Below are 14,387 nucleotides of genomic sequence, written 5' to 3'. Positions count from 1 at the left end.
GGATGCTTTCATTTTCTTTATTAGGGTAATTATCTCATGTTCCGTCACCTGAGCAAATGAAACTAAAATGCTGTTTGTTTTTTGTTGTCTATTACAGTACTCAAAAGCAGTTTCCATGTCTGTACTTAACTTCAATTTTTTGCAAATGTTTGAAAAAAATTGATTGAATGAATTTAATGTAGATTCAATTGGAGCATCACTGAATACCCTCGAAAATTCCAACTCTTTCCCTCCCTCATGTGTCTCTTGTTTAACTATTTTCCAAGCCATTTTTGTTTTGTTATCAGCCTGACGTATTCTGTTACTGTTGTGTAATATTTTAGCCTGTCTAATGCACCTATTTAGAATTTTCTTGTACTGTGTCACATATGCTGTCTGGATTGTCATTACGCAGACGCACACCGCGGCAGTGTGAAAACACGGCACACAGTGCGCGAGCACGGCACGCAGTGCGCGAGCACGGCACGCAGTGCACGAGCACGGCATGCAGTGCGCAAGCCCGGCAAGCAGTGCGCAAGCACGGCACGCAGTGCGCAAGCACGACATGCAAGGCTAAAGCCCGGCCCACAGGGCGAAAGCCCGGCAAAGGAAGTGCACAAGCTTGACCACAGCAGTGTGGGAACACTGCAGCCAGATTGCTAGCTCGTCCGAACGTCGTGCACAAGCATGGCACATCGGTCAGTGTGTGTCTGGATTGTCATTACGCAGACGCACACCTTCGCGGTGTGTGAACACCGCGGCAGTGTGAAAACACGGCACGCAGTGCGCAAGCACGGCCTGCAGGGCGGAAGCCCGGCTTTGTGTTTCTGTGTTCTGTGTTACCCTTTATCCTGCAGTGCGCGAGCACGGCTTGTCTGGACGGGGCGAAAATCCTCGTGCCTCGCTGTGTGCAAACACAGCCCTCCAGCAGAGCGCGAGCTCTGTTTCCTAGTGTAAAAGCAGGGGCCAGTTTCCCAGCAAGTCAGCGGGCGTGTAAACACTGCGACGACTCGAGCTCTCAGGGCCAGTCGGAGGTGCTGTTCACCTTTTATGTTTTGTGTGTTTTTATGTTTTGTGTGTTTTTGTGCTCTGTGTTACCCGCCCATCCTGGCAGTGCAAGAGCACCGCGACTCTCACCTGCAGTGAGGAAGCACGGCGTCCTGGGTAGTGTGGAAACACAGCGACTCTGCAGTGCGAAAGCACCGCGTCCTTTTTTTTGCAGTGCGAAAGCACGGCGTTTCCTTGCAGTGCGAAAGCATGGCGTTTCCTGGCAGTGCGAAAGCACTGTGACTCTCAACTGCAGTGTGGAAGCACGGCGTCCGGGGCAGTGCGGAAGCACGGCGACTCTGCAGTGCGAAAGCACAGCGTCCTCTTTGCAGTGCGGAAGCACGGCGTTCCCTTGCAGTGCGAAAGCACAGCGTTTCCTTGCAATGCGACTCGAGTTCTCAAAACCAGTCGGAGGTGCTGTTCACCTTTTATTTTTTTTGGTACTTTTCTGTATATTGTGTTACCCGTCCATCCTGGCAGTGCGAGAGCACCGCGACTCTCACCTGCAGTGCGGGAGCATGGCGTCCTGGGCAGTGTGGAAACACAGCGACTCTGCAGTGTGAAAGCACCGCGTCCTTTTTTTGCAGTGCAAAAGCACAGCGTCTCCTTGCAGTGCGAAAGCATGGCATTCCTGGCAGTGCGAAAGCACCGCGACTCTCACCTGCAGTGCGGAAGCACGGCGTCCGGGGCAGTGCGGAAGCACGGCGACTCTGCAGTGCAAAAGCACCGCGTCCTTTTTTTTGCAGTGCGAAAGCACGGCGTTTCCTTGCAATGCGACTCGAGTTCTCAGAACCGGTTGGAGGTGCTGTTCACCTTTCATTTTTTTTTGTACTTTTCTGTATTTTGTGTTGCCCGTCCATCCTGGCAGTGCGAGAGCACCGCGACTCTCACCTGCAGTGCAGAAGCACGGCGTCCGGGGCAGTGTGGAAACACGGCGACTCTGAGTGCGAAAGCACGGCGTTTTCTTGCAGTGCGAAAGCATGGCGTTTCCTGGCAGTGCGAAAGAACCGCGACTCTCACCTGCAGTGCGGAAGCATGGCATCTGGGGCAGTGTGGAAGCACGGTGACTCTGCAGTGTGAAAGCACGGCGTCCTTTTTGCAGTGCGGAAGCATGGCGTCCTGGGCAGTGCGGAAGCACGGCGACTCTGCAGTGCGAAAGCACAGCGTCCTTTTTGCAGTGCGAAAGCACGGCGTTTCCTGGCAGTGCGAAAGCACTGCGACTCTCACTTGCAGTGCGAAAGCACGGCGTTTCCTCGCAGTGCGAAAGCACCGCGACTCTCACCTGCAGTGTGGAAGCACGGCGTCCTGGGCAGTGCGGAAGCACAGCAACTCTGCAGTGCGAAAGCACGGCGTTTCCTGGCAGTGCGAAAGCACCGCGACTCTCACCTGCAGTGCGGAAGCACGGCATCCGGGGCAGTGTGGAAGCACGGCGACTCTGCAGTGTGAAAGCACGGCGTCCCTTTTTGCAGTGCGAAAGCATGGCGATTCCTTGCAGTGCAGAAGCACGGCGTCTCCACGCAGTGCGGGAGCACGGCGCAGATCTTCGTTATCTCGTTTGAAAGCTAGGCCAAGGACGTGGCCAGATAGCTTGCTGGTTTCTTTGGACAGTGCCAACGCACCGCCACCGGTTGGCAAGGAGCCAACCTGGTGCCCAGTTTGTGCTCGGTCTTCTATGACCGGTGGAGAGGCGGCAGAATGTACTCAGTCTCTTGGGACATTCTGTCAGCCGTTTACCCTTTCCATCCTCACCTCCCCTCTCCTCCCCATTTCTTTTCCTTCCCCTTCCCTTAGTAGGAACAGTGTGTCACGATGTATATCGTAACTAATGTAAGGAATTGAGTTTAGGGCTCATTTACTTGATGCTCGGTTATCTTTGATGGAATCACAGGGGTCAACGAGCAAGCCAGCCGCTGGCCTACCGCTCAGCGGTGCTGCGCATCCTCTCTCCCCTCCCTCTCGGCCACTGAGGGAGGCTCGAGAAAGGCTAGTAGGAGAGAGTTGAGTTGGGAAATCCAGTGCGAGCGGTCGAGAGAGGTGAGAAGGAAGCAGCGAGCAGCTAGCAACACAGTACAACTCGTAGTAGAGTGTACTCCAAATCCTTCAACGACCGGGAGTTGTGTTTGAGATTAGGGACGATTAATCTCAGGCACTGTAAGCTCCACTGCTCAACATCCATTTAGACGAGTGCTGATCGAAGTCTAAAACATATTTAGATGACGGACTACCTGTTTTGACCAACAGCGACACGTCAGGTTTTGGTCGAAACCTGACTACACGTTGGTACATCACCAGCAGAGCCTCGAAGTGCAAGAGGACCTCGAGGAAGGATAGGAAAAGCCTTTCTAGCAACCCCGAGACCGATCCGGATCCCAGGAGGACACCTGGTGCCTGAGGACTTAGACTCGGCGTTCGCGAGAGAAGTCCAGTGAACGGGCCCCCGCAACGTGTCGATTCCATCCGGAATCGGAAGAGGACCTCAAGTAAGGCTAGGGAAAGCCTTTGCGAGAGCTCCGAGACCAATCCGGATCCCAGGAGGACACCTAGTACCCAAGGACTTAGACTCGGCGTTCGCGAGAGAAGTCCAGTGAACGGGCCCCCCCAACGTGTTGATTCCATCCGGAATCGAAAGAGGACCTCAAGTAAGGCTAAGGAAAGCCTTTGCGAGAGCTCCGAGACCGATCCAGATCCCAGGAGGACACCTAGTGCCTGAGGACTTAGACTCGGCGTTCGCGAGAGAAGTCCAGTGAATGGGCCTCCGCAACGTGTTGATTCCATCCGGAAACGAAAGAGGACCTCAAGTAAGGCCAGGGAGAGCCTTTGCGAGAGCTCCGAGACCGATCCGGACCCCAGGAGGACACCCGGTGCTCGAGGACTTAGACTTCGCGTCTGCGAGAGAAGTCTAGTGAGTGGGCCTCCGCAACGTGTTGATTCCATCAGGAATCGAAAGAGGACCTAGAATAAGGCTAAGGAAAGCCTTTGCGAGAGCTCCGAGACCGATCCGGACCCCAGGAGAACACCCGGAGCTCAAGGACTTAGACTTCGCGTCTGCGAGAGAAGTCTAGTGAGCGGGCCTCCGCAACGTGTTGATTCCATCAGTAATCGAAAGAGGACACCAAGTAAGGCTAAGGAAAGCCTTTGCGAGAGCTCCGAGACCGATCCGGATCCCAGGAGAACACCTGGTGCTCGAGGACTTAGACTTCGCATCTGCGAGAGAAGTCTAGTGAGCAGGCCTCCGCAACGTGTTGATTCCATCAGGAATCGGAAGAGGACCTCAAGTAAGGCTAAGGAAAGCCTTTGCGAGAGCTCCGAGACCGATCCGGACCCCAGGAGAACACCGGTGCTCGAGGACTTAGACTTCGCGTCTGCGAGAGAAGTCTAGTGAGCAGGCCTCCGCAACGTGTTGATTCCATCAGGAATCGAAAGAGGACCTCAAGTAAGGCTAAGGAAAGCCTTTGCGAGAGCTCCGAGACCGATCCGGACCCCAGGAGAACACCCGGTGCTCGAGGACTTAGACTTCGCGTCTGCGAGAGAAGTCTAGTGAGCGGGCCTCCGCAACGTGTTGATTCCATCAGGAATCGAAAGAGGACCTCAAGTAAGGCTAAGGAAAGCCTTTGCGAGAGCTCCGAGACTGATCCGGACCCCAGGAGGACACCCGGTGCTCGAGGACTTAGACTTCGCGTCTGCGAGAGAAGTCTAGTGAGCGGGCCTCCGCAATGAGTCGGTATCATCCGGAATCGAAAGAGGACCTCCAGAAAGGCCAGGGAAGGCCTTTGCGAGAACTCCGAGACCGATCCGGACCCCAGGAGGACACCCGGTGCCCGACGACTAGGACTTAGAAAAGTCTGGAGCGCGAGCTCCTGCAGCTTACTGATTCCAGCCGGAATCGAAAAAGGACCTCTAGAAAGGCTAGGGAAAGCCTTTGCGAGAGCTCCTAGACTTATCTGGACCCCGGGAAGACACCCGGTGCCGACTGAGTTTAGCCGGCCCAGAGCGACACTGGGAACTCTAGTAGAGGAAGGTGTGGGCAAAAATCTACTCAGAGTTGTATGATAGAAAAGGACAGCAACAGTATTGTCAATCATACACTGCCATTATAATGTGGACTTCACTATAGAACAGATTTTTGAGACTGCTAAATAGACGTCTACAGTTTTATCAATGCATGCAGTTAATATGTCTTTAAATAAAGGTGTTGATATCTACATGATAATTATTCTCTACCATTTTTATTTAATTAAAATTTCAAAATTATTCAATCCTTGATAGAATGATTGACTCACTGTACAGTCAGTCAGAAATTTTAATATTGAAATGAGGGGTATTTTGGCAAGCTGAACAAAAAAGTAAGATCCTATGCACCTTTTTAATATTATTTCTTCAGATGAAAAATGAGTTTTGTGGGTTGTCAAAACTCCCCCTGAAAGAGAACTATTCATTTTATCCTATCTTTTAGTAAAATAACAATGATTTCTGCATTGAATAACATTCTATCTTGCCAACAAGGATCTAACTCTTTGTGAATTTAGATATGACCTACACTTTAGATTTATATAATTCTATTAATAAATTCTTGGAAATTGAAGTACTATTTTCAGTTAGTTGATGAAATTGATTATCAATAGAGAAAATGATTATAATTTTATCAATACAGAATTAGTTGAATGAATTGTTGATGTACTGAGTTCTTGGTCAACAATAATTCAATATTAACATATATAGACCATTTATCCATTCCATTTATAGACATGATTGTATTATCTGAGATGGGTCACCAAGGTGTTAGGCCCATAGGGTGTGATATACCTGGTTTTAATCAGTACTATTCAATGAATCACACAAATAGAAATGGGGGTGTAGTAGTTTACTTGAAAAAAGATTATGATCATGTTCATGTGCGGGAATGCACAATAGTTGGGGCTAGTTGTCTCGTGATAGAGCTGAAAATTTTTGAGGAGGAGTGGGTTATTGTTTGTGCTTACAGATCACCTAATGATAATTGCCAGGACTTTGTTAACTCTTTAGCTGAGCTGCTTTCGAATTTAAATTTAGGAAAAAATATTATATCTGTAGGAGATATAAATATTGATATCTTGAATAATAGAAATAACATCCACACTGAATCTTATTTGAATTTATTGAACGAAAATGGGCTTATATCTTATGTGAATTGTTTTACAAGGGTTCCATTTCAGGGAACACCTTCGTGTTTAGATCATTATTTCGGTAATGTTCACACTAATAAGCACATTTGATCCATGGTATTGAAGACTTGTATTACTGATCACTATGTTACTTCTCTTAGGGTTCGTTGTGAAATAGACTTGACTAACAATGCTGCTCAGTTGCCACTTGTTGCCACCAGGCTCGATTATGATAGGCTTTTGTCTCTTATCCAGTCTGAGGGCTGGCAGTCTGTATTTTCTAGTAGGGATGTTAATGTTTCAACAGATAACTTTGTAGCAACTCTACAAAGCTATATTGAAAAATTCACTATAAATGTAGCCAAATCTAGTTCGAGGTTTAAAAAAATCAAGCCATGGATTACTCAAGGTTTAGTATTTTCTATTAGAAGAAAGCAAGCTCTATTTAACAAATGTAAAAAGGAACCATTCAATTTAAATCTGAGAAATTATTTTAGAAGTTATCGAAATAGATTGACAGTCCTTATTAGAGAAGTTAAACGATTGTATTATAGCAGAAAAATTGAGGAGGCTGGAAATGATGTAAAACGGACTTGGAATGTAGTTAGGGAGGTAGCTGGTTGTAAAATAAGGAAGGAGTGTTTGGAAGAAATTGAAATTGATGGTAATGTCTATAGTGCTAGGGATAATCCCAATATATGTGCTAATGTGTTTAACGATTTTTTCATCTCTATAGGAGAGAAAATGGTACAAAATATTCCTAGTGAGCCTGGTGATGATTTGCAACCAGACAATCCCCACAATCCGCAAGATTATTTTACTTTTCAATATGTATCAGAGACTGAGGTTGTGGAGGCGATCGAGAGTCTTAGAGGTGCATCTGGGCCTGGTCATGATGGCATTACTGTATCTGTTTTAAAATCTGTTAAAAGTATTGTTGCCTCTCCACTCAAACACATTATTAATGTAAGTTTTGAACAAGGTATTTTTCCAGATTCTTTTAAAACAACTGTAGTAAAACCAATATTCAAATCACAAGACAAAAGGAAAATTACCAACTATAGACCTATAAGTTTACTTTCGAATTTGGCTAAAATAATTGAAAAATGTGTAAAGAGACAGCTACATAAATTTTTGGAAGTGAATAATATTCTGTCAAAAAATCAATTTGGTTTTAGAGAGGGGATGGGAACACAGGAAGCAATTGCTGCTTTTGTTCAAGAAACAATCTTAAACTTGGATGTAGGTAGGAGACAAATAGCTATTTTTCTTGATCTTGCAAAAGCCTTTGATACAGTTTGCCATGATCGTCTACTTGATTGTCTCCGTAGCCTTGGTCTTGAGGATGTGGCACTGGGATGGTTTTGCAGTTATTTAAAGAGTAGGCAACAATGTGTTAGAGTCAATAACACTGTTAGTGAATATAAATCTGTTAAAATGGGAATCCCGCAGGGAACAGTGATTGGACCTTGCCTCTTCCTGATCTATATTAATGACTTTTGTAACCTTAATTTAATCAATGGGAAAATATTGTCATTTGCAGACGATGCAGTTTTAATTTTTCATGAAGAAAACTGGGCTAGCACATATGACTCAGCTGCTAGGGGACTGGGAGAAGTAAAAAAATGGCTTGATAGAAGAAAACTGACTCTGAATTTGTCCAAAACAAAATACATCTCTTTTTCCTTGAATATACAGAATCAGCCAGTTAATATGTCACTTGTTTTGCATTCTCCAAATTGTCTTAGTCATGTAGATTTAGGGTGTTCAGTTAATTGTAATAAAATAGAGGAGGTTAGCAGTATCAGATATCTTGGAGTAATGGTTGATCAGCATTTAAAGTGGGATGTACATTTGTCGCAGCTTACTACACGATCTAGAAAACTTATTTATTTATTTGTGAAATTACGTTCTGTTTTGCCTATGAAAGTCATGAAGATGGTGTATTATGCACTGGCACAGTCATTGCTCCAATATGGTATTGTGGGTTGGGGTGGTGCATATACAAATGTTCTAAAACCAGTAAAAACAATACAAAATTTAATATTAAAAATTATTCTGAAAAAGAATAGAATGTATTCAACAAGATTGGCTTTTTTGGAATTTTCAGTTCTACCGATTAGACAGATATACCTGAAACACATCATATTATATTATAAGAAGCTATCACTTTTTCATTTCATTAATAGAACGGATTGTGCTATTACCAGACGGGAGGAGTCAGGTCTGGTTACTGTTCCTAGATTATTGACTACTGCTGGTCAGCGTAGCTTCATATATTTATCTCCATTATTTTTTAATATTCTTCCAAGTAATTTGAGAGGTTTACTCGCCCAAAAAAACTTTGGACTACATTTGAAAAAGTATCAGGTTAGCTCTCATGGCTGGGATAGTGCCGAGAATTTCTGGATTACATTAGTATAGTAATTATTCCAATTGAATAGATTTCATTTTGTACCACATCTTATATCATGTTATACACTAGGCTAGGCAATATCAGGTCATTATTATAATTTATTATAATTTACAAATTTTGTTGCATCTAACACATATTGTATGTAAATATATTGATCTATTATAGCATCACTGATTTATCTTGTTTATTGAAAGGATTTGATTTTAGTTGTTAATGTATATACTGTAATGTTAATTAATAATAAGTAAGTAGTCAAAGTACGGCTGCTCCTTCCCCAAGCTCGAGCTTGCTCTTTTGGGGAAGTAGTTCCTTATGTTTATTTGTATTTCCTATTGATTCATTTTGTTGTTATATTTCTGAATTGTGAATTATTGTAATGCTTTTTCAAGGAGTAAATAAATAAATAAAAAATAAAAAAAAAAATATTGGTATTTATCCAATTATTATTTTTTTCAGAAGTTATTTCATTTGAATTGGAAAATATTTATAAGCTCCTATCAATTTATCATTCATAACAATGAATTCTTCAAAACATGAATTTAATCAAATAAAAAATTGCCCATACTTCTGTATTCATGTTTGCATGTTATCCACTTGTGATGGATAGCCAAAATATCGTGGAGCGAGCTTCACGGCGAATTGTAATCGAGGGCTCTGATTGGCTGAAAAGTTCAGCGTTCGGAGTGAGGTGAGGCGAGCAGTTAGAACTGAGGCAAGCGGCACAGCGAATGGTTCGGAGTGCGGTACGGCGAATGATTAACAGCTGATTTTTAACATTATGAAACATATGATCATGTTCGTTGAAAGGCAAGATGTTCGGAGGAATGCACGGTTTGCTGCGCGGTTCGAGGTTCGGTTCGGCATGTGTGGATGCACCTTTAGTTGTTACAGGACATTTTATACAGATCACAGGCCAAAGCAACATAATAATCTATCTTCTTCTTCTTCTTCTACATATATCTAAAAGGCTAAGCCCCAACAAACTGAAATCACACCACAGCCCAAACTACTAAGCCTAAAAACTTGAAATTTCACACAATTGCTTATTGTAGCCTCAAAACATCCACTACAAAAGGATTTTCAGAAATCTGCCCCCCCCCCTGAGGGAGCTGGGCCCCCCAAAATTTTCACTTTTCAACCGTTCATTGCACAGCAAAGTCATGAGGAACTTTTTTGTTCAAGTACGAAAAAAATCAGATCTATGCAGAAAAATTCCAATCAGGAGCACAGGGGTGTTCAGGAGAGGGCACTTTTGGAAAATTTTGATGTAAAATCACACTACAGCTCAAACTAATTGGCCTACTGACTTAAAACTTTGCACAAATATTCTTGAAACATGCTAGATGCACAGTAAGAACGGATTTTGAGATATTTTGCCTCTAAGGATTTCAAAGGATGAAAAAGGATCCTGTTAAGTAAGCTTATGGTGAGGTGAACGCCTTATGGAACTGAGATAATTGACAAATGATATTCTAACATATGTTGTAATCATTGGAAAGCTTAAAACAATTTCATCAATTAGCTGATCGAATTGATTTTGCATTGATTGAGAGTGCGAGCTTAGCAGTTAGCACGTGTTTGTTCCATTGTTGTATGCTTGGCCAGTTCGGTTTGCGCCTTCTATCAGCTGTACCTATATGGAGTCTCATACACTCCAATTAGAACAGAGCACAAAGGTTTTCTTTGGTTAGGAGTTTGTTGATAATCCTTTTTTCAAATTCAAATTTAATTGCCATCAAAAATCACATTGAAAACTTTCTTAATAGACAATAAGATTACAGAAACAAAATGTCAAACATATACCTACATTTATTTGTAGCACGGCCAGAAAAAGACAAATTTGAGTACTAGCCGTGAGTTTATTAAATATGACCTAATATATATATATTTTTTGTTAATATTTTGTGAATAAAATTTACGAGTTGATGAGAGATGCGTTTAATTCCTTATATTTGATCCGAATGGATATTCATAATACAGTAGTCGAGGTCACTGCAATCAAAAATTTTTTATTCTGTATGGTAGCTAATAAATTTCATACGTATTGATTGTCCATAATGTATCCAGTGTCCATAATGGAAGTAATTGAACTACTCAAAATTAATGGCTTACTGGTCCCTCATAGATTTATAGTATTCCTGGTGATTGAGCCTGTCTTTTTCAGCGTTGTCTATTAATAATAAAGCTTAATTTACAATTAGCTTACCCAGCGAACTTCGTACCGCCAATGTATCTCATGTTACACTTGACTTTAATTGGTGAATCATGAAATTTATCTGACAATCAACATGTTCATTTACATCTCAATACGGACTTCCTATGTGCTTAGTCATGCAGCATTCATTATTCCGAAAACATATTATTCTTCTCAATCAATTGGTAGTAATATCTATCAGTAAAGTTTACAATTAAAAAAAAATGTTATATCAGTGTTTCAAAGAAAAATATTGAATGTTTTCATAGCTGTAGATTGTTGATATATGGTCCAGGAAATATGCAATGTACAATGAATTACACAGAATTCCATTATTCCATATTGTTTTCATTTTAGGATGAATTAAGCTAAGCTAAATTCAAAAAATTGTAAATTATTCTTTCATTCTTCAGTAATTAATGAATGCAATATGAATACTCTACAATATATATATATATATATATAATATATATATATATATATATATATATATAATATATATATATATATATAATATATATATATATATACAGAGTGGGGCAGAGCCGACTGACGAGTTTGAAAGGGTTATAAATAATGAACGGAGAAACTTAGAAAAAAATGGTTTGGTTTATTGAATTCAGCTCGAAAAATAGTTTTTAGTGTTAGTTTTTGAAAATTATATCGGTTAAATGGCGGCCATCAGCAGCTATACACTGATGTAGCCTATTTTTGAAATTTTCAAACACATTTTGGCATATTGCCACCGGTAAGGCCTGAATCTCCTCCCTGATTTTCTCCTTAAGCTCTTCCAAAGTGTGTGGGCGATGTTTGAAAACCTTTTCTTTGGGGTAGCCCCACAGGAAAAAGTCACAGACACTCAAATCGGGAGAGCGTGCCGGCCACTTCACGTCCCCCCTCAGAGAGATAAGTCGCCCTGGGAACATTTCTCTCAACAAATCCATTGAAATGCGCACTGTGTGGGCTGTAGCCCCATCCTGCTGAAACCATATTTCCCCCAAGTCTTGTTCCTCAGCAAGTTCTTCCAATTTGGGTTGCAGAAACGTTTGTAACATTGTGACATAACGCTCGGAGGTGACAGTGATGGTGATGTTGTCATCTTCAAAGAAGTATGGCCCTATCACTCCAAATTGAGAAACGGCACACCAAACTGTCACTTTTGGTGAATTAAGTGGTCTTTCATGAAGTTGTCGAGGGTTATTTGCTGCCCAGTACCAGAAGTTTTGTTTGTTGACAGCTCCACACAGATGAAAATGAGCCTCGTCACTGCAGAAAAGAGTCGCCATTGCCGGGATGCATTGAAGCATTTCCTTGCAACAATTTTTATGGTTCAAAAAATTGGTGGCATTTAATTTTTGCACAATCATGATTTTATATGGATGAAAAAACAAATGTTCATGAAGAATCCTCCTAATTGAACGGCTGGACATCCCCAAAGCTATTGCATGCCTGCGTGCAGAACGCCTTGGTGATTGCTTGACTGCTGCTCTCACAATTTCAATGTTTTCGGGAGTTCTCACTGTTCTTGGTGCGCCATGTCTTCTTTCTTGTCGTGTACTACCAGTTTTCTCGAGTTGACGAACCCACGCTCTGATAGAGTTCACAGATGGGACGGGTTTGTGGACAGGAATGTTAAAATGTCGTCGAAACGCCCGTTGAACTGCGATAATCGAATGTTGATTTTCGTAAAAAGCGCAAACAACATAACCGCGATGCTCTCCCATCCAATTCATGATGCACACTAAAAACTATTCTCCTGGGACTGTACAATGACGCCCACCGAGCCTGCCTACTCCCACCACAGGCTGAGCAGTGCCCCCTCCAAACTTGTCAGTCGGCTCTGCCCCACCTTGTATATATACTCTCTTTCATTAGGTGAATAATTTTTTTCAATATTTTCCAGTTTCTCAATGATAGGGGAGTGATAATTATTTGTATAGGTCTTCTAAGGAACCATTATCAACTACACTTCAACTCCAAAATACCGTTTTAATACCAATACAAAATAATTTATCACAGTGTGATATATTACAGCTGGTAACTTCAGATGCTAAATCATATTATCACAATATGATCTTGAATCATGATCATCTTTTCGTTCTTCAGTAGCCGCTCGGCCAAAAATTTCGAAAACATATGTCTGTAAAATGGATTAATAAATAATAATTATTATTAGCCCCCCTATTGAAATTTCTGTTCAGAAACCATCCCCAATATTCACACAACATATTCCCAAAGTTTCATGCCGTTATGTCAAGTAGTTTTCAAGACTACAGGGAACAAACATACAAGCAAACACACAAACAGACATTCATTTTTTAATAAATAGATTCCCATTCGGCTCAAACAAAAGCCTCTTTAAATGAAGGTAGAATGATAAGGATTCAGTTCTGTTGTTTTAACATTTTTTCAAATCAATTTCAAAAAGTTCATGTAGTACCTACTATTACGGTATTGTGTTTGAGACACTTCTGGCGCTATCATAGTTTCACCACTATTCTGTTCCACAGTCCTATCTCTTGCAATCGTTAACTATATCTATAATAATTATATAAAGTAAAGAGCTGGCTTATGCACGTACGGGATAGGAAAATTATGTTTGACGCATCATCACGTCTGAACTACTGGACTAATTAACTTAAAATTTTGCTTATAGATTCTTAATTAACCAAGGATGGTTATAGGCCTATTCTCAATTCTTCAAAATTTTATTACGTCAAGTTTTCATTTTGTCAAGTTTTAAAATAGATCCTTGCGAAGCACGGGTTCTTGCTAGTATCATCTATAAAGTAAAGAGCTGGCTTAAACACGTATGGGATAGGAAAATTATGTTTTCCTACAGTTACGTTGAAAAGTGGCCATTGCTGCACTGATTACAGAACGCGAAGAATCACTTTTCCGCTCTAGTGCGGGAAAAATTTTTCTGCACTCCAGATTTTCAACATGACAACGCAAAATACTTAATAGGTTATATGGAGCAACAGTGCAGCAAAATCAAAATGAAGTTGGTAACAGTGACTGCTGTGGCTGCTATAGTGAGCAGAGGTGCAACCAAGCACAACGCGCTAATTATTAATCATATATTATAACCAAGGACAACATTTTTATTCAATTTGACAATAAATTAAGGTTTTTATCAATAATAAAATTACACAGAAAAACATTTGATGCATTTCAGGCAATTTTACCCATAATTACCCACTTTTCATATTCAATGGTAACTGTAGGAAAAACTTAATGTGAAATACGTGCGCAAAGTTCCTCTGCTGCACTCAAGAAACCATTCCGCCCTCGCCTACGGCTCGGGCGTAAACGTTTCTTTTGGTGCAGCAAACTGTCACTTTGCGCACTAGTTGCACAAATAACTATTGACGCATCATCAGTATCATCACGTCTAATGGCCCAGTCAATGAAGGTCCAAAAAAGCAGTTTCGATCCGAAAATTAAATAAAAGCTGAATTTCCCACCATCGATAGAGCCCTCCCAGAGGGTCATTCTCCCAAAAGTCCCAAGAAATCCCCTTGGAGCTTTCCGCCCCAGCCCCCTAAAACATGAAAAATGCAGGTAAACACGGAAAATCAATTATATCTGTAACCATTGATCGGAAACA

General features: G+C 41.9%; 1 protein-coding gene across 1 annotated transcript; it reads right to left on the bottom strand.

Annotated features, from left to right (window-relative positions):
* Positions 1 to 11,421: 11,421 nt before the first annotated feature.
* Positions 11,422 to 12,063, bottom strand: LOC120351044. The gene has a single exon (XM_039426983.1). It carries the CDS (start codon positions 12,061 to 12,063, stop codon positions 11,422 to 11,424), a length of 642 nt encoding a protein of 213 aa, XP_039282917.1.
* Positions 12,064 to 14,387: the final 2,324 nt, after the last annotated feature.

The sequence above is a fragment of the Nilaparvata lugens genome, chromosome 4, assembly GCF_014356525.2.
Source record: "Nilaparvata lugens isolate BPH chromosome 4, ASM1435652v1, whole genome shotgun sequence".
NCBI lineage: Eukaryota > Metazoa > Arthropoda > Insecta > Hemiptera > Delphacidae > Nilaparvata > Nilaparvata lugens.
Note: the sequence above shows the minus strand (reverse complement) of the source record. Positions and strands in the feature narration are given on the sequence as shown.

Coding starts and splice junctions, on each gene's coding strand:
- LOC120351044 (XM_039426983.1), bottom strand. CDS start 12,063: ATGGCGACTCTTTTCTGCAGTGACGAGGCTCATTTTCATCTGTGTGGA.